Source organism: Acomys minous (genome assembly GCF_964271855.1).
Source record: "Acomys minous genome assembly, chromosome: 8".
NCBI lineage: Eukaryota > Metazoa > Chordata > Mammalia > Rodentia > Muridae > Acomys > Acomys minous.
In genome coordinates, this window is record NC_140489.1 from 8,757,913 (window position 1) to 8,780,757 (window position 22,845).

General features: G+C 46.3%; 1 protein-coding gene across 6 annotated transcripts in view; it reads right to left on the reverse strand.

Annotated features, from left to right (window-relative positions):
* TRAF3 (TNF receptor associated factor 3) overlaps positions 1-22,845 on the reverse strand; it is a 97,971-nt gene that overhangs the window by 7,055 nt on the left and 68,071 nt on the right. For all 6 annotated transcript variants that reach the window (XM_084793502.1, XM_084793503.1, XM_084793498.1 and 3 more), the window contains 7 exons: positions 22,675-22,726; positions 19,665-19,769; positions 18,539-18,706; positions 12,415-12,495; positions 9,790-9,864; positions 8,225-8,317; positions 4,016-4,156 (listed from right to left, as the gene is read on the reverse strand). In XM_084793502.1, coding sequence (XP_084649628.1) covers positions 4,016-4,156; positions 8,225-8,317; positions 9,790-9,864; positions 12,415-12,495; positions 18,539-18,706; positions 19,665-19,769; positions 22,675-22,726 — 715 coding nt within the window. The remainder of the gene's footprint in view (positions 1-4,015; positions 4,157-8,224; positions 8,318-9,789; positions 9,865-12,414; positions 12,496-18,538; positions 18,707-19,664; positions 19,770-22,674; positions 22,727-22,845) is intronic.

Sequence of the window (22,845 nt, forward strand, 5' to 3'; positions counted from 1 at the left end):
TCACATGTCTGCATCCAGGCATCCTGTCAATACCATCAGCTCTCTTTTCAGAACCCTGGCTGTGACCTTGACCTCATCCTCACAGTGTCATCTCCCTATCCTCCTTATAAATATCTCACCAGATTGCCACAGGCCTCACACCCTCCACCCACATACTCCCCTGGAGCAGAGGAGATGGGACCGAGGCCAACGCCTCGCCTGCTGATTAGGGAGGATTCTCAGGGCACCAGACTCTTGGCTCCAATCCATCACAGTTTAGGATAATGGAGTCCTGTCATCACAACGATCTGGTCTGTCTGCCTGTCCTGCTGCCTGGCTCAGGACAGAAATGCTGCTTCTGTCCTGTGACTTCAGAGGGGACCCTAGAACTGTTCCCATGGAAACAAAGAGCTCCATCCATCCTGTCTTTACCTGAGACCCCAAGCATTAGTGGCCAGAGAAGGCTTGCTGTGGGTCCTCAAGCCTAGAAAGAGGTTAAGTGTTGGCTAATGACAGTAGGTTCTGCACTCAGGGGCACCAGGACGTATGTCCTGACACAGGGCCTGCCAACAGCAAGGCCCGGTTCTGCACTGTCTTAATTGAAGTAATTCAGAAAACCTTTCTATGGGAACCTCCTATAGGGACCTAGGAACAGAGACTTGTGCTCTGGATGGGTGTGTAAGGGCTGTGTGTGTTCCTGTGTAGTAGTGGGGAGAGTCTCACGCTCCAGCTTGTCTGCTCCCTGTGATGGAGTCAAGGAGCTGAGGATTTGCCATTCATGAGAAGAATCTACACGCGCTCCAGAGGCAGCAGAGGATCTCTGGAGCCGCTGGTCACGCAGAGTGCTCAGGGGACAGCCCCAAGGACAGCCTACTGTCTTCACTTCTTCTTTTGGAAGTCTATATTTGAAATTCTGGGTTTCGTATCTTAGTTGGCTATGACTAACCAGGAAGGAACAAACAAGGCAGGTCTGGATTCCCTCGCTACAGAGGAAAAGGCTAATAATGTGCGCGCCTGTTTTCCCCAGGAGATTTGACGCTGATAAGTAAGAAGAATGACAAGGGGCCAAGAAGATGGCTCAGCAGGTGACAACACTAGGACACAAATGCCAATCTCCAGCACCCATGCGAAAGGCTGGAGACGGCAGTGTGTGTGCCTGTAAACCAGCTTTGCAGGGAGTAGAGCAAGGAGGTGCGCAGGGCTTTCTGGCCACCAGCTCAGCTCCCATTTACTGAGAGACCCTATCTCAAAGGAAGAAGGCAGAGTGACAGACCAGCATCCTTGACATCTTCTTGTATCCTCAGGGCACACATATGTACATACATATGCACATATAACCCCCTCTATAGCATAGATAATATCCTCGGTCTTCCAAAAACCTGCTATGTAGATGTTTCTGTATTTGTGGCTGTGAGCTTAGCTATCTTTTCAGCTCCATGTCTCTATTTAAACAAGAATGTATAATCAGGAGAATATTTGGCTCCACAAGAACTGTTTTCTAAGGGTCAATTGTACTGACTTTAACAAACACCCACAGCCTTGAGGTTCTTGAATGAACTATCCCCATAAAGCAAAGCTATTAGGGGTATTGTTAAGAAAGAAAAGCCTAGCCGGGCGTGGTGGCGCACGCCTTCAATGCCAGCACTTGGGAGACAGAGGCAGGCGGATCGCTGTGAGTTGGAGGCCAGCCTGGTCTACAAAGTGAGCCTAGGACAGCCAAGACTACACAGAGAAACTTTGTCTCAAAAAAAGAAGAAGAAGAGGAGGAGGAAGAGGAGGAGGAGGAGGAGGAGCAGGAGGAGCAGGAGGAAGAGGAGAAAGAAAAGCCTGACTGTGGTGTGAGAGGCGGTGTTTGGTTACTTAGAGGACCAAGGAGGAAGCTGTGAGCTGCTCCTCCTCAACAGCTAGTGACATGCACAGGAGGGGATGAGAGCACTGCACTGGCCAGGGGACACTGCCTCACACTTGTCAGCCCATACTCTGTGTGCAGGTGCATGCTCCACACAACGGGCTCCCCAAACAACTTCTAAGTTGCATCCCAGCAAGGGACTTCAGCTAGATTTTTTTTTCAGACAGACCTTTCACTTGCATAACAACCTTCAAAGCAGAATGCAGGTCTGTGTCAAGCCTTCTTTGCGAAGAACAAATGAGTTTAATGCCTAGAGTGTCGTGGTGAAGACTCAGCCACTCAGTGTTTCTATAAAGGCCCAGCCTAAGTGCAGGTGCAGAGTTTAACTACGAGGTCAGGAGCTGGGAAGCAGCAGTCTCTTAGAATAAACAATCCTGGCTCAGGCCTGTTTCTCAGGACTCAGATGAACAGCTAGCTGTACGCACTTCAACTTCAGAGTTGCAGTGACTCTCCTTTGCCCTTGTCATCTTTAGGTCACTAGGCCCTGGCCATACAAGCCTGTAAGCCTGGAGAGTGAGCAAGGTGGTGTTGCATGTGGCCTGTGGCTGCTGACCTGAGCCCTGCCGCACGCGTCACTGGTTCATTCAGCAGCTGGCAGCAGCAAGTGTAGATAAAGTCGTCACTCAGCTGACTTGTTCTTATTTCCCCTCTCTTGCGGCAGGAATCACACTATGCTGTGGTTCAGACTCAAGAGATCCTTCCACCTCAGCCTTTCAAGCAGCTAGGACTACAGACATGTGCTACGGGGCCTGCCTGCCTTCTCTCAGTGTGTGTGTAGGTAAGTACGCGTCCCACCGCACACACAGGAGTCAATGGTCTCCTTTTACCATGGGTTCTGGGGACTGAACTCAAGCTGTCAGGCTCAGTGACACTACCTCTCCCCACTGAGCTGTTTCACAAGCACTCTTTTCTTTTTTTCCCCCTAATATCCCTTGCAGGGTTCTGGCATGCTAGGCAAAGACACTACCATTGAGCTATATACTCAGCCTTTTTTAGTTTTATTTTGAGACAGGATATAATTAAATTGCCCAGGTTAGCCTTGCAATCTCTAAGCAGACTACAATTTATTTTAAATGATTCGTTTTTATCTTATGTGCATTAGTGTTTTGCTTGCATGTGTGATGGTGCTGGGTTCCTGGGAACAGGAATCACAGACAGTTGTAAGCCGCCATGCAGGTGCTGCGACTTGAACCTGGGTCCTCACAGATCCTCCTGCCTCCCACGTGCTGGATCAAAGGCAAGCACCAACCACCACACTTAGCTGTTCTTTAAAATTCTATTAGGCTGGCAAGCTGACTCAGCAGGTTCAAGTGCTACTAAGCTAAGTCTGAAGACCCAGGTTCACTCTCTAGAATCCACATGCTGGAAGGAGACCAGGAACTGAAGACCAGCTTGTGATCTCGTGCACATGTGGCAGATGCACCTTGCCTATCCAAAAGAACAGGTGTAATAACATCAACACTTCCTGAGCCAGCAAAATGCATAGATAGATCTCAATTCGACTTCCTTAAAACACCCTCAGCAGCACATGCATGCACTGCCCATGGAGGACAGGAGAGGGCATCAGAGTTACAGACAGCTGTGAGTCACCTATGTAGTCACCTATGTGCTTCTGGGAATCAAACCTCAGTCCTCAGCAAGAGTAGCAAGTGCTCTCAATCACGGATGTGTCTCTCCAGTCCTGCAGAAGTGTATGTATTTGTTGGTTTGGGGGCCTCTCTGAATTATTATGGTGAAATAAAGTTGGACATATATGTGTCAAAAACTCAGAACAAAGTACTTGGCTTGATTTCACTTCAGGAAGTGAAACTTGGCCCCCAGGGCTTATGGACAATGTGTACTCCCAATGCAGGGCGATGAAAGCAGACTTTAACCTCCTCCTTCTCTGCAGTGGTGGGGACGAAACCTAGGGCCCTGCACCAATTAGATAAGCGCACTACCACGGAGCTACCCCCCATGCAAAACAGCTAAGTTTTAAAACAAGGGCTTCAAGCTTTACTTTGCTCCAGGGGTTGAACACACAGAAGCGGGGTTTGGGTCAGACTCCTCGGCAGGACCGTGCCAACCCAAGTTGCCCCTGAATGTTCACCTCAGAGAGTGACTCCTGGTGGCATGCGGGCTGCTCACCTGCAAGTGAAGGATTTTGGATTCATTGTTTCGAAGCATTTCCTTTTGTCTCTCGATTTCAATTTCAAAGCTACATATCTGATTGTGCAAACTTTGTATGCTCTTGTTTTTCTCAACACTTTCATTCTGAAGCAAGGAAACCTGAAAAATAAATTCTTCAATTAATTTAACAAAAAGTGATTTGGTATTAATTAACAATAATGATAGTAATTGAATTTTCACAATGTAAGCTTTCTGTTGGCTTCATTTTTTTTTTTTTTTTTTTTTTTTTTGGTTTTTCGAGACAGGGTCTCTCTGTAGCCTTGGCTGTCCTGGACTCACTTTGTCGACCAGGCTGGCCTCGAACTCACAGTGATCCGCCCGCCTCTGCCTCCCGAGTGCTAGGATTAAAGGCATGCGCCACCACGCCCGGCTGTTGGCTTCATTTTTAAAAAAGATTTATTTATTTATTATTATGTATACAGTGCTCTGCCTGCAAGTACATCTGCACACCAGAAGAGGGCACCAGATCACATTATAGATGGCCATGAGCCACCTTGTGGTTACTGGGAACTGAACTCAGGACCTCTGGAAAAGCAGCCAGTGTGTTTAACCTCTGAGCCGTCTCTCCAGCCCTTCTATTGGTTTCTTAAAAGGAGCCCAGGAGAAAAATCTCTCCACACAAGAGGGGAATTGTGGAGAGCTGGCAGGGAGCTGGGTCCAGGGCAGGTGACTGAATATCAGAACACAGGACTAGTTTGTTTGTTTGTTTGTTTGTTTCCCTTTTTTTTTCAGGACTAGTTTTGAAGTGCTCACTGAAAACAAATCTTTTACCAGTGTAGCTTCCAAATTCTGGCCAGGACACAAAATAAGAAACAGTTTTGTATTTACCCAGCTTGTGCAAACCCTGAGTATATATCTGAAAAACGGGCCCCACAGAATCATACCTGCTCTAAAAACACAATGTGCTTGGTATTTTCTGCTCTGTTTTTCTATTTGATATAAAATAATAATAAAAAGCTAGTCTCCTAGCTGACACAGGCATAGCAAGACAGATACTGCTTGGCCAGGCGGTAGTGGCGCACGCCTTTAATCCCAGCACTTGGGAGGCAGAGGCAGGTGGATCACTGTGAGTTCGAGGCCAGCCTGGTCTACAAAGTGAGTCTAGGACAGCCAAGGCTACACAGAGAGACCCTGTCTCGAAAAACAAAAAAAGAGAGTATTTTTTAAGGGGGTGGAGAGATGGCTCAGCACACTGGCTTCTCTTCCAGAGGTCCTAAGTTCAATGCCCAGCAACCACATGGTGGCTCACAACCATCTATACTGGAATCTGATGCCCTCTTCTGGGATACATGTGTACATGCAGATGGAGCACTCATACATAAAATAAATTAATAAAATCTTAAAAAAAAAAAAAAGACAGATACTGCTTGTTTTCACAACTGAAACGTTGAAGCTAGAAGCTAAGGGAGACTCTGCTTCTAAGTTCTCCTGGGCAAGATGGTGGTAACTGTTAACAATGTAACAAGCCACCAAACAGCTGAGAACAGATTTGAAATGTTCACACCATTTTAAAAAATGTGAGGCAATGTATAGGCCTATCAACTGGCTTGTTTTAATTGTTTCCTAATATGCCCACACCCAAACATCACAACCACTATCTGTCAATTTTTAAAAAGCAAACCACAGCCGGGCAGTGGAGGCGCACACCTTTAATCCCAGCACTTGGGAGGCAGAGGCAGGTAGATCGCTGTGAGTTCGAGGACAGCCTGGTCTACAAAGTGAGACCAGGACAGTTAAAGCTACACAGAGAAACCTTGTCTCCAAGAAAAAAAAAAAAAGAAGCAAACCACAGCCCAATGAGTGTGATCTCACACGCTGCAGTGACCTCACCCACTAGTGCTGTATCCCCAAACACGAGGAGGGTGGCTGGGCTGAAGTTACATAGGCACTTTATCTCACCCCTGGACCAGCCCATTAACTCCTCACACACCCAAAGAGATCCTGATGCAAAAACTCAGGTAGTTAGTCAGGTATGGTGGAACACACCTTTAATCCTAGTACTTGGGAGGCAGGTGGATCTCTGAGTTCAAGACCAGCCTGGTCTACAGAGTGAGTTCCAGGACAGAGAAACCCTGTCTTGAAAAAATCAAACCAAACCACAATCAAACAAGTAAGCAAAACCACCAAATCAACCAAAATAGAAAGAAAACAACTGGAACAGACAAAACTTGCATGTCTCATAGGCAAACATGCCTTTACTTTTCAAGACACAGCAGACCAGCTTTGTTCCCGCTGTGTAAGGCCATAAGCTCCTGCAGTGCCAACCTGCACTAACGCAGAAGGGCAACAGCAGGCTTACAAAACTCTGCTGAAGTTACTGCTCCAACATCCCCATCCAGCAAAGCCAGCCTGAGTCCCCAGGTTCTTCCTATCCTCACCCCAAGTGGAGACACCATGTTTAACAAGGAGCTCATTGATATTTCTAAAAATACCAATCGCCCTGCAGCAATCAGGTCTTAGTTGAGCAGAAGTAACTAACAGTGACATGCACCGTGACAACTGGTCTCCATTTCTTCCCTTATTTGACTACGAATCACTCTTCTGTTAGAGAGCATAGCTGTGGAGTGTCTGCATACGACCACTTCATTTGGCTCTCAAGTGACCACACGGAGGGAGCAGACAGGCGTGTTCCAGAAACAGCCTTCTCACTCTCCAGTCAGTGCAGACAGGGGCCGGCCTCCACAGCTGTACAACATCCTTTTGTCTCAGCACTTCCTGGGCTGCTGTAGTGAACAGCCAGCACATACCTCAGAGACACTAAATGTCTGCCTGTGTTGCTGTTAAAGTGCAGTGAATAAAACGGACAAATGAACAAAACAAAAAACTAATTCTTTTTTTCTTTTGTTTTTGTTTTTCCAGACGGAGTGTCTAGGTGTTATCTTGACTGTCCTAGATCAGGCTGGCCTTGAACAGATCCAACTGCCTCTGCCTCCAGAGTGCTGGGATTAAAGGTGTGCGCCACCATGACCCGCCCTCTTTTTTTCTTTTGAGACAGGGTCTCAAGGAGCCTAGGCAGGTCTTGAACTTGTATGTTGTTAAAGATGACCCTGAACTTCTGACCTTCTCTCCCTCCACTTCCATAGGGCTGGGATTACAAGTATGTGCCACAACACCTAGGTTAAAACTAAGTAAGTAAGGGGGCTGGAGAGATGGCTCAGTGGTTAAGAGCACTGGCTGTTCTTCTAGAGGTCCTGAGTTCAATTCCTAGCAACCAGATGGTGGCTCACAACCACCCATAATGAGGTCTGGTACCCTCTTCTGGTGTGCATGAAGACAGTATACATAAAATAAATAAATAGATCTTTTAAAAAAAAAAAAAAGGAAGAGCCTTCAAGACAGGGCTTCTCTGTGTAGCCCTGGCCGGCCTGGAACTCGATCTGTAGACCAGGCTGGCCTCAATCGCAAAGAAATGTGCCCGCCTCTGCCTCCCGAGTGCTGAGGTTGAAGGCGTGCCCGGCTCTATCAGTTCTTGGTGCTATTCTGTTTTAAGTTTTTAATCCAGCATAACTGACCTCCAGTGAGTGTGAGCCCATAACCATTTCTCCTGTCACTCTTTCCTCATGGAGACACAGCCCTGCTGTGGGGTGAACACACGGAACACATGGTGTGAGAGGGCGCACTAACTGGAAGACCCTTGCTCCAGGCTCACAGCAGTTAGTGCAGCCACCAGGAGAAACAACTGCAAGCACAGGACGAAGGTAAATACCTTCCTATCTGGGTCTTAGAAAAGACATAGCTGTAGATCATGTGACACATGGGGACTGGCCAACTTGCTCTGTGAGGAGCCAGCCAGTATGATCAGGGCCAGAGCAGCATGGAGCATGCTCACCTGAGGGGTGGCTGCTTTTCACAAGACCATGGAGCTAAGGACTAGAGTATGGAAGTTGGAACAATCTTTGTCCTAAATCGGCACTAAGATAACCTTCCAAGTGGTTAAAGAGAAAAGGAAAGGGAAAGTGGGCATTGAACGTTGCTTGTCAGCTAAACAGAAGTAAACAGAGAAGCTCAAGATTCCAGAACAGAACCGACTCTACGACTCTACTGGCAATCTCTTCATGTTGGGCCTTTCATTCAAAGACCATTGAGAGTTACAAATTACATTTACTCGTTAAATAGTCTGAAGAACCACAGAACCCGGCAAAAGCTAAGAGACCCATGTGTGCCTACCTTCTTCTCCAGGGAGTTGCTCCACTCCTTCAGCAGGTTGACGTGCTGAACCGCGGAGCTGGCCTCATGGGCCTTGATCTGCTGGTTTGTGCCCTGCAAGAGCAACGATGGGTGACACTAAACCAATCGCTCCACCCAAAGGACAGAAAACCTAACATATAACTCTAGAAGCAGCACTGCACATGAAGGAATCCCAGGGGCTCTCCATCGGGGCCTCCGAGGCTACAGTGCAGCGAGCGCAGCAAGAGCACGGAGATGCTGCAGCGCTAACTTCAAGTCACGGCCCTCCTTCCTCAAGTTCTTCTCACCCAGGTTTCATACTAGTAAAGTGAGGGAGCTAAACTTGAAACTCATCCTGTTCCTTTACAAATCATTTTCATGAAGGTAATCAGAGAGAATGTTCTGGAACCCACAGCTACAGCCAGTTGCTGCTACAGCTGCCCAGTGAACTATGGTACAGCATTGTATCCAAAAAGGCACCGCCTCACCAGGGTGAGTGTGCTGAGAAATTTACATACAAAACATAAACAATCTACAGAGTACATAAGATGCAGACCATTCCAGCCAAGAGCAAGCACATTAAATAGTACTTTTCAAGGACACAGTTAGCATGAGAATATAATTTGTTTTGATACCAGAAAATTAAAAAAAAAAATCAGAAAAAACATTTTCATGATCTCCAAAACATGTACTCTGTACATAGGGTCTCTCTATATGCTGATCTGAGCTTGGCTCCTCATCAGCATACATACGTACACACACAGAGGATGACGGCACTACGCACGACACAGAAGGGAGGTGCAGCGCCTCCTACGCTAGAGCAAGGGAGAGCTTCACTCTTATTTTCAGCTTTTCCTCTTCTCAGAAAAAAATGCTACAGTGCAGCTCCCTGCCTCTGTACTGACCCATAGCAGGCACCAGCGACATACGTGAAACTAAACATACACTTTGTATCATATTTTGCCTTTCGGTAGATAAATATTAGGATATATATTTGAATGAAAACTCAATCCTAACTTACTAGCAATCTCAGGAATGTTTAAAAAAAAATAAACAGAACAGATGCAGGTTTCTAACGCTAACACTGTTTCCCAGGATGTAGATTTTCTACAGGCTTTGCTCAGTCAAATCCAACCTGGGCAGGGGTCAGTCGGCACACATGTGTAAACAAAGCATTATGGACACCCATGTGTGATTCTTTTCAGCTAAGGGCTGACAAGCAATGCCAAAACTACACCCAGTTTAACTGTCGCTCATACTCGGTAATAAACAGTTCAAACAGCCACAGAAACTCCACAGCTGTCACTGCGCTCTCACTGTGCGGAGCTGTTTGGGGTAGCAGTTCTTCTGACGGCCGTGTTGTTCTGCCTGAGCCTCAGAACACCCAGGCCTAGTAAGTGAGCACCACACCTGCTGCATGTGCAGCTTTTTCACCCATACAGCAGGGTGATTTGGTTTCATGACAAAGACTAAAAAGAGTGAGAACTCAAATGTTAAAATATTAAGAGAACTTTCTTCAATGGCAGAATGTCAGTAACTGGGAAGGACAAATGTTGGATACTGACCTGAAAAACGCAGCCATAGCGCTTAAAACTACAGGTGCTGGGGGCATTGACACACTCTGACAAGTGTGCACTCAACTGCAACGGGAAAGAGACGTGAGTTGTGACACAAACATCTGCATGAAAATGTTCAAACATATCAGGGCACAGAAAGCATCCAGGCTGTACTGCTAAAAAGGCTGTTTATCAGCAGCAGGTGTGTACGCATCAACTGCTTGCTGGACTTCAGGCAGTAAAATACAGTTTCATCACAAGTATACACATATACACACCAATATACATGAATACATTTACTGTAACAGTTCTTAAACTTCCAAATTTTTTTTAGAACAAATTGTTCAAACTGTGACATGCCGTCTGAAGTGCCAGAGTTAAAAATAGAAAAGGGAAAAAAACAAAACAAAACTGAAATGCACACTTAAAGACTGTTAACAAAAACTGTATGAAACACAAAAAAATCAGAAAGCATTTGGGATGCAACTGGGTCACACACCTACTGTACAGTACACAAAAATAAACCCATTTTCAAAGCAAGCGCACACACGGAACCATTACTACTAACACTTGAGGTGGCTGGAGGTAGTTACTGCTTCACTGAAGAGGCTTTTCCTGCATGTTCAGAGGTTCATAAGCTGTTCAAAGATTCCTGCCGCCATTCTAACAAGAATCTTATGCTGTCTCCTCAGCGGATAAAGGAAAAATTAAGAGTGCCTAGAAAAATCTATGCTATCCTGAGAGAAAACAGCCTCTTGTTTAGCTCTAGGATGCCTCAAGCAAGAGACAAGGGAACTAAAAAGATGTATGCTAAGGACAGCCTTGTGTCGCTGTGGGCTGGAACGCACTTCCTGTGTGCCTGCCGCCTTCTCACAGCTCACAGCTGTGCCATCTGTGTCGATATGGGGAGGTGCAGGTTTGTGTAGCGTAGGATTTTTCCTCAGTCTACGAGGACCACGGTGGTTATTCTCTATGCTTGGTACTTAGGACTGAGGGGCAGACAGGGATCCATTTTCCCTCTGTTCACTGACCCTTTTACACAGCTCGGAAGAAAGGCAACCTGGCATGGGCTTTGAGGCCCCTACCACCACCAATCATACAGAAAAGGGCCTGGTAGCTGGACAGTCATAAAGATTAGCACCCTAGTTTCCCAAAATCCAGCCAGGATGACAATGAAATACCAACAGGGGTTTAAATTATGGGCAGATCAGCATGGCCCTGCACACAGAAACTGTTCTTCACAAAGTCTGTTTAAAACTTTGTCTGGTAGTCTTTCAAGGCCAGGGTTCATAATTACAGACATGACCAGCTAACACTTCTAATGCTACAACCAGGGCATGCTGCTCTGACATGCTGTTTCTACTATAACCTCACTGTCCTACCTTTTCCTAACCTGGTTTTATTATCAGTACACTAAGAACCCTGAGGATTGTACAGGAACGTCAGAACAGCAGGAGACTAATGCACAGCCCCACAGCTCCCTTCATGAGAAACCAAGAGAAAATGCGGTTTAAATTTTTATTTTAAAAGAAAAGTAACCAAGAGGCAAATTTTCATCTTAATTCAGAGCTCTGAGCAGACAGAATGGAAGTGAGGGTTATAACTTCAGGGAATCATTTCAGCAGTGAGAATCTCCATATTTCGACTTTAACAGAGACTCTTCCAGTGTCTGGTGTGGGTATTTAGTTGTACTTTACACATGTCCTTCCTGAGGCACATATGGGGGCCCAGAGGCCTGACAGCAACCTTATCCACCACTGTCCTGGAAGATGTACCTAGGTGAGCAGGGCTCTCGTGGTCTCCCCAGCACTAGGCCCACACTAGCCCTCCTACTCCATACCAGCTTGCATCCCAGGCTGCTGGAGAAGACTCTAGCGAGCAGGCTCTAAAGGTCAGAGCTTTGAGTACTAAGTAACCATGGGGCTGGTCAGCTCACATGTAAAAATATTCAAAATCCCTGGAGTTTTCCATATAGTATCCAGATGGACAGATCAAATGAAATCAGCGATAAAAATCTACATGTCTTTAATCCCAGTGCTTGGGAGGCAGAGGCAGGCGGACCTCTGTGAGTTCAAGGCCAGCCTGGCCTACAAAGTAACTCCAGGACAGCCAAAGCTACACAGAGAAACCCTGTGTCGAAAAGCCTTAAAAAAAAAAAAAGGTACCTGGGCAGGGTGTAGCGTGGTCACTGGACTCCTCACGTGTGCCCTTAGGGATAATGTAAACTGCACAAGTCCCTTTACTCAGCATGCACTGTGCATCTATCTATCACTGCCCCCGTACATGAGGTGGTCAAACGATTCTAGAAGGCCTAAATTCACTTTTCTGAGAAAATCTTACAGAAATTCTTGTTTTGTAGATTTAAAAACAGTACTTCAAAAACAAAGCATCACCTTTACTTACATTTACAGATAAAGTATTCACATTTTTTCAATTCTTAATATTTTCAATCCTCAATTTACCTTTTTGTAGCTTTGGGCTGTTTGCTTCTGACTTCTAAAAACTTCCTCTCAGTTTTGTCTTTTTTGTTACACACGTTATCATACTCAACCCTCAACACTCTAGATGCCCGAGACTGTAGCACACTGGACCCAATGTCACAGGGCTCCTGACTGGGCCCTGGCTGTGCCTTACCTCACTCCTCAGCAGAGTCTGGACACTGCACTTATGAGGGCAGGACACCACCACACAGGGACAATCAGTGTCTTCATGTTTCTACAAAAAAAAGGAGGTATGTCAACTCTGGAAAACCAAAGCCTATGCTGGCAATGCCTGTCAGCTCTCCAATGTAGACATGAAGGAAGCTTAGCCCACGTTGTACTCAGCAGACAAGGGAGTGTCTGGGGCCTTGAGAGGTCAGAGGGAACCTGTGAACACTGCTGGTGGCGCCCTCCCCAGCAGATCCCAGGTCAAGAGCCCTATACGCAATGTGGGGTTGGTCACAGGCCCATGCTCAGATTTTTCCTCTAGCCTTTCAACTTGGAATCTGGACAGGACACCCCTCTAATAGATGAGCACGGCATGGCTTACTGGACTGTCCTGAACTCGTACCTGGATTATCTTTAGCATACAAGTACAGATAAAGTTCCGTCTAGGCCCTACTGAAATAGTATGATCTTTAGGTCTGCAGAGGATGGATAGGCCCGGCTAATCTCAATGCCAGTGGCACCTGTCCAAAAACAAGCCAAGGGCAAGAACTTCTTAGAGGACATCACACCCAAGGGCCCAGGAAAGCACCATGAATCCCACACTAAAGGCGAAGGCAGAGGCAGAAGTGCCAGTACAGCGGCTGCCGCTGGGCAAGGATGCTCAGCAGTTCTTCCGAGGCCCCAGGACACTTCAGGGACTCAGTAGGTTTTCCAGTTCCTTTGGCTTTCAGTGGCATCTGTCTCTAGGTGGATGAATGGGTGGTGGCCTTTGTTCCAGTCTCAGTCTAACTAGGCAGGGCCAGGGCCAAGGACAGTGGCCCATACACGGGAAGTACATGTTTTACGGAACACTGACCTGGGAGGGTACCAGCTCAATCCTGTTGGAACTGTGAGAGCCTGGGCCTTCTGGGTGTGCACCCTGCATTTGCAGAGCAGGGTCTCAGAGTCCTCCAGAGTACCTGGTGAGCAAGTCCACTACCATTCCCTACTGACCGGAAGGGCTGAACAGGGAGCGCTTAATCACAGGCTTCCCTCAAGGGATAGCCTATATAAGAACCCCATCATGTGGGGTTTGCATGGACCCAGAGGTTACAAGTACCACAAAGTCAAGGCATTCTGTTCATTTCAGAGAGAAACCCTAGAAACGAGCCTTGCTCCTCTGATACCTCTCACATCTGTAAACCAAGTATGATGAGAATCAGACCACCCTCCCTAGAGCCCAGGGCACAAGTCTACAGAGAAGAGTGGGGCCTCTGAAACACAGAACCACGGGGTGGGGGGCCCTGTCAGCTCTGCAACCAGTACACTCCTGTCTTCACTCGCTGGGCTGGGCACTTGCCTGATGACTCATCAACATAAGCACGGTGGAGGGGAGACCAGGATGGCATGGGGGTGGGGGTGGGGAGGGTCTGGCAGGGCTGGCGAAGGGGGCTGGGCAGGCTGACTTGGAGGTTAGTGGGACAGAAGAGGCAGTATGCTTTTTTTTTTTCCTTTTGGTTTTTGGAGGCATGGCTTCTCTGTGTAGCCTGGGTGTCCTGGAACTCACTCTGTAGACCAGGCTGGCCTTGAACTCACAGAGATACATCTACCTCTGCCTCCAAAGAGCTAGAATTAAAGGTGTGTGCCACCCCACCCGGCTTATGTGAGAATATCTAGAAGATTTAAAAAGCATCAAAGGATGCCCTTGTTCTAAGTTAGATTTTGAGGAATTGTTGCCAAATTGCCCTTCAAAAACCTGACCTCAGTTTGGAATCTCATTATCATAAGGAAGCATATTCCTTTACTTTATCAATCCTATTACATTAAAAAAACCTACAATAATCTAATGGATAGGGTGTGTGTGTGTGTGTGTGTGTGTGTGTGTGTGTGTGTGTGTGTGTGTTGTCCTGCAACTCAGTTCCTCTTACTAATCATGAATGTTTCTTTTCATGATTCTTGAATTGCCTGCCCAAGGCTTTACCCCATAGAAGTGACTGAACAGTGTCAACCTACAATGCTGTTCATGTACACTCAGAAGCTTTGAGTAAGACCTTATTGGATCTGGCTCTTTGCAGCTGTCATGAATTAGGACGAAGTTTCATGACTGGCATCCTTAGAAGCAAGGACTTGGGAGCACCAACCTAAACACAGAGACAGAGTACGAGCTGTGCAGCTACTAGCCAAGGGTGGATGGCAACCCAGAGAGTCTAGGAAAAGAACATACTCTCTCAGAGCTGGTGGGAACATGGCCTTGCCAACACCTTGGTTTCTGGTTTCTACTTTTTAAAATATATTTTATTTAATGAGTGGATGAGTATTTGTTTGTATAGATGCTTGCACACCACATGTGTGCCAGGTACCTACGGAAGCCAGCAGAGGGAGCTATGGATGGCCATAACCTGCCATGTGATGTCTGGTGATACTGCGTTGTAACAGCCGAAGGAAAGCATGCACCATTGAAAACACAAACAAAGCCGGGCAGTGGTGGTGCACGCCTTTAATCCCAGCACTTGGGAGGCAGAGGCAGGCAGATCACGGTGAGTCTGAGGTCAGCCTGGTCTACAAAGCAAGTCCAGGATGATCAAGGGCTACACAGAGAAACCCTGTCTTGAAAGACAAAAAACAAAAACAAACAAACAAACAAAAAACTCCCAACCCCCCCCCCCAAAAAAAAAAAACAACAAGAAAACACCAACAAAAACTTGGGCCAGGCAAGCACATGGCACATCTTTAATCCCAGCACTTAAGAAATACAGGCAGATTTCTGTGAGTTTGAGGTAGGCCTAATCTACATAGCAAGTTCTAGGCCAGCTGGGGCTATATAATGAGACTCTGTCACAAACAAAACAAAAACTTGATATACTCATAGTGGTTACCTAGAAAACAGTGTAGCTTTGAACCTCTGCTCTGCCTCTTGAGTGCTGGACTGTAGGTGCACACTCCCAGGCCTGGCATAAGTGCAGATTTGACTGCATATGTGCTGCACATGATCAACATTTCCCACCTTCTCTGTTCTTCCATCAAGTAACTACTCAAACCATTCTGAATGTTGTATTTCTGCCTTTCATGTAAAAGTTTTATAACACATTTATGTGTGCTTAACAAAATAGGTTTCATTTGGGTTGTTTTCAGATTTTTTTTGCTTGTTTTCTTTTGTTGTTGTTGTTTTTGGGTTTTTTTGGTTTTTGTTTTTCAAGACCGAGTTTCTCTGTATAAGAGCCCTGGTTGTCCTGGAACTCTCTTTGTAGACCAGGCTGGCCTCGAACTTACAGAGATCCACCTGCCTCTACCTCCCAAGTGCTGGGATTAAAGGTGTGCGCCACCATGTCTGACTGTTTTCAGATTTTATTAAAATACAATTTGCTACAGGAACTATATGTAGTTTGGTCCTGCACTAGACACTTGCAGTAATGTACTGCTGGCTATGCAGTGTGTTACAGGTCTAATCTGTAGTACTGTGTATTTCACAGCTGAGAGATTAAGTGTGTTAGAGCTGAAAAATAAGAAATATTTGGCGTGCAATCCTGGCATTAACTAGAATGGAAGGAGGCCCAGAGGCAAAGTCACGGGACTCCCGAGTTATGTAGAGAAACATACAGGCTGATTAAAGCCACTGCTGTGGCTAGAGACACAGCTGATAGGTAGAGGGCTTGCCTGGCTTAAGTTCTCAGTATGGGTGCAAAGGGTTAGAAACCAGAGGAGAAAGCAACATACGTCTTAATACAGGCAGGTAGTGGCGGCACATACCCAGAATGCCAGTACTTAGGAGGTGATGGCAGGAAGACCACAAGTCCATGGTCATCCTCAGGTATGCAGTGAATTTAAGTCCAGCCAGGCTTTTTAAGTGTATTTCGGGGCTAGAGAGGTGGCTCAGCGATTAAGGGCACTGGCTACTCTTCCAGAGGACCTGGGCTGGATTCCCAGCACATATATGGCAGCTCACACCTGTCTGTAACTCTCAGATCTGACACTTTTATACAGACATACATGCAGGCAAAATATCAATGCACATAAAATAAATAAATTATTAAAAAAAAAAAAAGGCCAGGCATAGTGGCGCACACCTCTAATCCCAGCTCTTGGGAGGCAGAGGCAGATGGATCGCTGTGAATTTGAGACCAGCCTGGTCTACAAAATGAGTCTAGGACAGCCAAGGCTACACAGAGAAACCTTGTCTTGAAAAACCAAACCAAACCAAACCAAACAAACAACAAACAAAAAAGGCTATTTCAAAACAAAAATGAAACAAAAGGCCATGATGTTGCCACATGCTGATGACTTCAGCTACTTAGGAAGCCAAGGGAGGAGGATGCAAAATGTAAGGCCAGCCTGGATGAGTCGGTGATTTCAAGGACAGTCATACGCTGCCTTAAAATAAAAAAATTTAAAAATGGGCTCTGGGGGCTGGAGAGACGGCTCAGTGGTTAAGAGTGTCGCCTGCTCTTTCAGAGATCCTGAGTTCAATTCCCAGCAACCATATAGTGGCTCACAACCATCTATAATATAATCTGATACCCTCTTCTACAGATAAAGCACTCATTTGCAATAAATAAAATAAATAAGTCTTTTTAAAAAATGGGCTCTGAGGATGGTTCTGAGTTCAGTCCTGAGTAACATAAACAAAATGAAAGCAACAAGAACATTCCAGCATCACTGTTACGCAGCCTACAGCTAGTTCTCATCACAAAGGTCGCCAGAGATTTACAATGACCAGTCATTTCTGTGGGAAATTCAGATCTCAAGCTACCTGCCAGGTCCAAGTCTTTTCCTTCCCTCTGTGGCTGCCAGTATAAACCCAAGTGAACCAAGCACCAGTCCCACCACACGGACTGACTCTTCTCACTGCTGTTTTGCACACACTGCGGCCTCAGTACTTTCCACACTACAGAACCTAACTGTGCACCTGGCTCTCCTTTCTCAGACAGCGACTGAAGATAGAAACATCAAGTTGTCCCCTTGGCTGTCAGCCTGTAGTTAAGCATGCACCTGACTCTTACAGCTTTGCATGGTGTTCAGAGGCAGCTACTTATGTGAGGCTTAACTGACATGTTTTCAGTTTTTTTCTCAAATGAAAATTAATTACTTGATTCTACTCGGCAAATAATTGATTTCTGCAAGCAGCAAAGTGTAACTCTGACAGCAGTGGAATAGCATGCGTGCACCTGAACGGCTACTCGTTGTGTGAGTGCCTCACTCACTGTAAGCTGTTAGTGGCGACACTGCTCAATTATAACACATTCTAATGCTATTTCCCACAGGGGAAGCTCTTAGTAACTGGAAATATCTATGATACATCCTAAAAGAAGAAAGATTTCAGATAAAGTGAGGCCCAGACTCAGGCCTGGCTGATGACGGGAGTGGAAGCTGAGACAGCAGAGCAGAACACACCTGTTGCACAGGGCAGGAGACTCTCCTACACTGTGGCCATGACATGTCCCAGGACAGACACCAGACACTCAGCAATGGCTCTGGAGCCCTGGCTATATTCCCACAGTCCCCATCTGATGACCTCAGCATCACTACCAAGAGAAGCCCACACCTGCTTAGCTCCCCAGCTCTCCTGACACGTCCTCAATCTCCTCTTAGCATATCCTGAAATGGCACAGCACACAGTAGGCACACAACCAATGTTTACTCAATAAATGGCTGCTTTTGGAGCTGGTCCTCTACCCTCTTCGCCTCTTCCATCTTTCACACAGAAATGATGATTCCACTACATACACAGAACAGACTGTGCCGGAACAACGAGGCAGGAGGACATTTTTATCCTCATCTCTCTCCAAGACAGACAGCTGCCTTCGACACGGCAGGACAGGGAGCCTGTTGTGAGTGGTGGCTGTGCCACACAGCTGTGAGAAGATAAGCACTCCATCAAAATCTGATGCTATTCTTTGGGACAAGTTACAAATTCTACCTTTTTCTGAATCATCATTCTTCATTTTTTTTGACATCTCAAATGAGTCAATCAAGGCAATGGAAAATGTTAATCATATAAATCAAAATAGGCAAAAACAAATACAGCTTTGCTCTGAAATAAAGTTAGATGAAACCTGCTATTTAGTCCCGCCTCTCTCTCTGCAGAGGAAGTGCACCTGAGCTGAGCAGAAGGGGCGGAGCGGGCAGTGTCGCACCTGCAGCGTGATCATGGGGACTTGGCTCTTGCAGTGATTGCATGTGGCCTCTCGGTATTTACAGGCCTTTTCCACATGATCCCGCAAGTCTTTTCTCAATACTTTTTCTTTGCAGTCAGCACGCAGACAGGGAAGTTCCTCAAACTGGCATTCGTTTTTTAGGTGCACCTGTAGAACAAAACAAAGTTTTCAACTGGCAGAAAGTGTAAGTGTGAAATGGCAGACTGTAACTGCCTTATAATGAGGTCCTGTAGGACGCTGTGACCCTGCTGCTGGGACAGTTCTGTGCAACAGAGTGGCAAGCACGAGAGACACAGACTCACTGTGTGCACCTTGTATTTTCTCAGCACATGTGGAAGGGACCATGTGCTTGATATCTGTTACCAGGTCGGGGAGTCGGGGGTGTCTGGTAGGAACTATTTTAGCAAGATGGGGCAATTTAGACCTGGAATCCTAGAAGAATGGGCTGAAGCAGAGGACCCTGAGTTCACAGCTAGCCTGAACTATACAGCCAGACCCAGTGTCAAAAGCTACACCCCCCCCCCACATGTGAACTATACAGTAAAACCTGTGTCAACCTCTCCTTCCACAAAAATATCACATACACACACACCCCAACCTTTTATTTATTCTAATTCAATTATCCACTCTGAATAAGATACACAAATTTTAAAAAAACAACAACCTTAAATTATGTGAAATATTATGGTAGAAATGAAGTTCTATAGTGCCTTTGAAAATTAAAACCCGGGGGCTGGAGAGATAGCTTAGTGGTAAGATCACTGACTGTTCTTCCAGAAGTCCTGAATTCAATTGTCAACAACCACATGGTGGCTCACAACCATCTATAATGTGATCTAATGTGCACTGTATACATAATAAATCTTAAAAAGAAAGAAAGAAAGAAAGAAAGAAAGAAAGAAAGAAAGAAAGGAAGAAAATTAAAGCCCAATTCCAATTTCTTTACTTGAAGTACTTGAAATTCACTGGCATCATGACAAGTGATACTGTGTGTCTTAGGACTGGACACTTTCTTGCATGGTTTTGTTTTAGAGAATAAACACAGCACTACAGCTAATGGCGTTGTGTCTCCCTGGCCAGGCCGACTGCTGCTATTGGTGCTTACCAGCAGATGCCCCAGAGCCAGCTGTTCTGCACAGCCTCTGCCTTCATTCCGACAGTAGATCTGAAGGGCCAGAATCTCTCTCCTGCAGCAATTATCCTTAAACACCTGAATTGAAAAGTAGTTAGAGGATTAGTACTTCCTAATCTTCACATGTTGCAATTTTGGACAAGGCAAAACCACTCTAAAAATCCTAAGAGCAACTCTTAAGTGGGCCTCAGAAAGCATTAAGGACCATCTTAATTTCCCTAAGTAGAATGAAGAAGCCGGTCCCACTAAGAGACACCATTTAACTCATATAACCTTAAATGCTATCTTTTATTAGGCAAACCAAAAGACATCTGGGGTGAAGACATTTTAGAGCATTATAGTCCTTGAGTACTGATGTGGCCTCTGGACAGGGTGGGCTGGAGCTCCCGGCCGGCGAGGAGCAGGCGGCCCTGGAGCACACACACCTCTTGCCAGGACTTGGCAGCATGCTGGCAACTCAGCACGTTGTACAAAGGGCTTGTTAGAGAGTCAGACCAGCACTTGTGGAGATGAGGCTTGGGGACAATCTGTAAATAACTGCGCTTCCTTCTGTATATGTTGCTTATAACCCAGTTTTCACCAAAGAACATTTTTTTCTTTTTCTTGCCCCCTCAGGGCTGGGGATGGAGTGCTGAGCAGGGAGGGAGACACTCCACCACTGACCCACTTCTTATGCAAAGGAAGCACTAAACAAGAGTCACAAGGTTGAGCTAGTACTGAACTATTCTCCTAAAGATGGACACCTGTTTCCTTACTTCTATTTTCCCTTAGAAAACAGGCATTCTGCCTCTAGCAACAGTCTACAGCATCTTAGTCATCAGGCATTTCTAAGACACTCTCACCCATCAATACTCAATGACAGGACAGTACGGCACTTAATATGGCCTTTCTAAATTTCCAGGCAGAGAAGGAATCAATAACTGGTAAGACTGAAAACCAGGCCAATTGTGGTGGTGCATACCTGCACTCAGGGAGGCAGAGGCAGTGGGATCTCTGTGAGTTCGAGGCCAGGCTGGTCTATAAAGTGAGTCCAGGACAGCCAAGGCTACACAGAGAGACCCTGTCTCCAACAACAACAACAAGAAGCCACCTCAATTTGTTGCTTTAACTTGTTTTTCTCAGTCACATTTGCCAACTCATGTGACGAGGGAGGCACACTGCCATGTAAGAAAGGAGTGGCATAAGTGACGTGCTTCTGCTAACAGGTGACTGAGTCTTTAGCAGCAGAGATGCTAGTGTGCTAAGGAACAGCATGGAGGGTTGGCCAACTCCTAACTACCCAGAACAAGCTCCGTAAGATGCACTTCTCCCTAAAGCTGAGGGGCCCCTGTGGCCAGCAGCCTCACCCACGCTGCCCTGACCAGCAAGTCCAGCACTTGCAAATGCTTCTGACAGGAAACCCCAGAGGAAGAGTTTTACTGTGGAATTTAATAGCCTACATTAAAAAATTGTTAGGTTCGTTAATCAAAATATTGGACGCACACATTTTTATTGATATTTAAGACCTTAAAAGTGAATTGTTTCAAGCTACAAATATGCCTGGAAGGGCTTAGCAGTATGTGGGTGGCCATGTGCCAGAGGAAGGGTATGGATCGGGCTCAGGGGAAGACGGGGGAAAGCGCAGTGGTGCCCATTCTCTTGGCGTGCCCATGCGGACACTCACACGGGCAGACAGCAGGCTGCCCTCACTCACTGTCTAAGCACTTCAAGGTACTGGTCGGGGAACAAGAAACACATTTCAACAGCCATAACAGGCACCTCAGTACTTTCCACAACTCCCCACTCCTAATACACCTTCCCATGGAGTTAAGAGGTCAGACCAATACTGTTAGAGGCAAAGCAACCGGCTCAGAGGACAGCATGCCTTTCAGGAGTTACAGCTTCAAAGTGTCTGACTTTTCCTCTACCACTAGGCTGCCCAGAGGCTCACACAGCACATGTCAGGCCTGTTGCACCACTGTAAAAACTAAGAGCTGAATATTGTGGCACATGCCTGCAATCCTAGGAGGCTGAGACAGGAGGAGTGTCATGATTTTTAGGGCAGTCTACGCCTCATAGGAAGACCCAATCTCAAAAAACTCAAAACAGAAAAATAGAAGAAAACAAACAAACAAACAAACAACCCAGAGGGACTTGCCATGTATGGAGGCAGAGGCAGGTAGACTCTGTGAATTCAAGGCCCATCAGGGCTGCATAGTGATACACTGTTTCAAAAAACAAACAAAACCCAAGGGACTGGAGATCTATCAGGTGGTGGTGTGCCTGCTCTAAGTACTTCAAGCCCCAGAACAGATCCTCAGCACTGCATAAATTAGACGTGGGAGTCACAACTGTAATCCCAGAATGTGGGAAATGGAGAAGCAGCTCAGGTTCTACGTGAGTTCAAGGCTAGCCTGAGCTACACTTCCACCCTCACCTCCCCATAAAAATATTAATTTTTTTTTGAGACAGGGTCTCTCTATTACGTATCGCTGGCTGTCCTGGAACTTGCTATGTACCAGGCTGGCCTCCAACTCCCAGAGTTGGCTAACTCTACCTCCTAAGTACTGGGATTAGAGGTCTGCGCCATCATTTCTGGCTTAACTTTAAAAAGTAAAACAAAACTGAATTTCAATGCACTGCACAAAAGCTATGTAAAAACAAGGTGGCTCAGGGGGTAAAATAATTTCTGTGCAACCCTAGCAACCTGAATTGATCCCTGGAACCTACTTAAAGGTAGAAGGAGGGACCCCACAAGGCTGCCCTCTGGCTTTTACCTGAACAATAAGGCACACTTGTGATTCTCCCAATAATAAATAAGGTAAACTTTTAAACAGAATTCCAGAGCACCCAATGCAAGCTACGTGAAATGTGTTAGCTATCTAAAATAGCACGGTGCCACACCCTTGCACTCAGAGGCCATGTGCGGCAAGAATATCCACTACCTGGGGCACCCTGGACTACAGAGCAAGCCTCTTCTGAAGAAAGGACATGAAAAGAATACCTTGTCTTTGATGATGCTTTCTTGGCACGCTGTACATTTTGGACTCGAGGAGCTGAAGGAAACAGAGTACGTATGTTAGAGCAGTAGTCAATCCCCCCCAGGCGCACACAGAATGTTCTCTTCGGTAGCCGGGCCTGCTCTAGCTTGCAGCAACAGGCAGGGCTCTGGGAT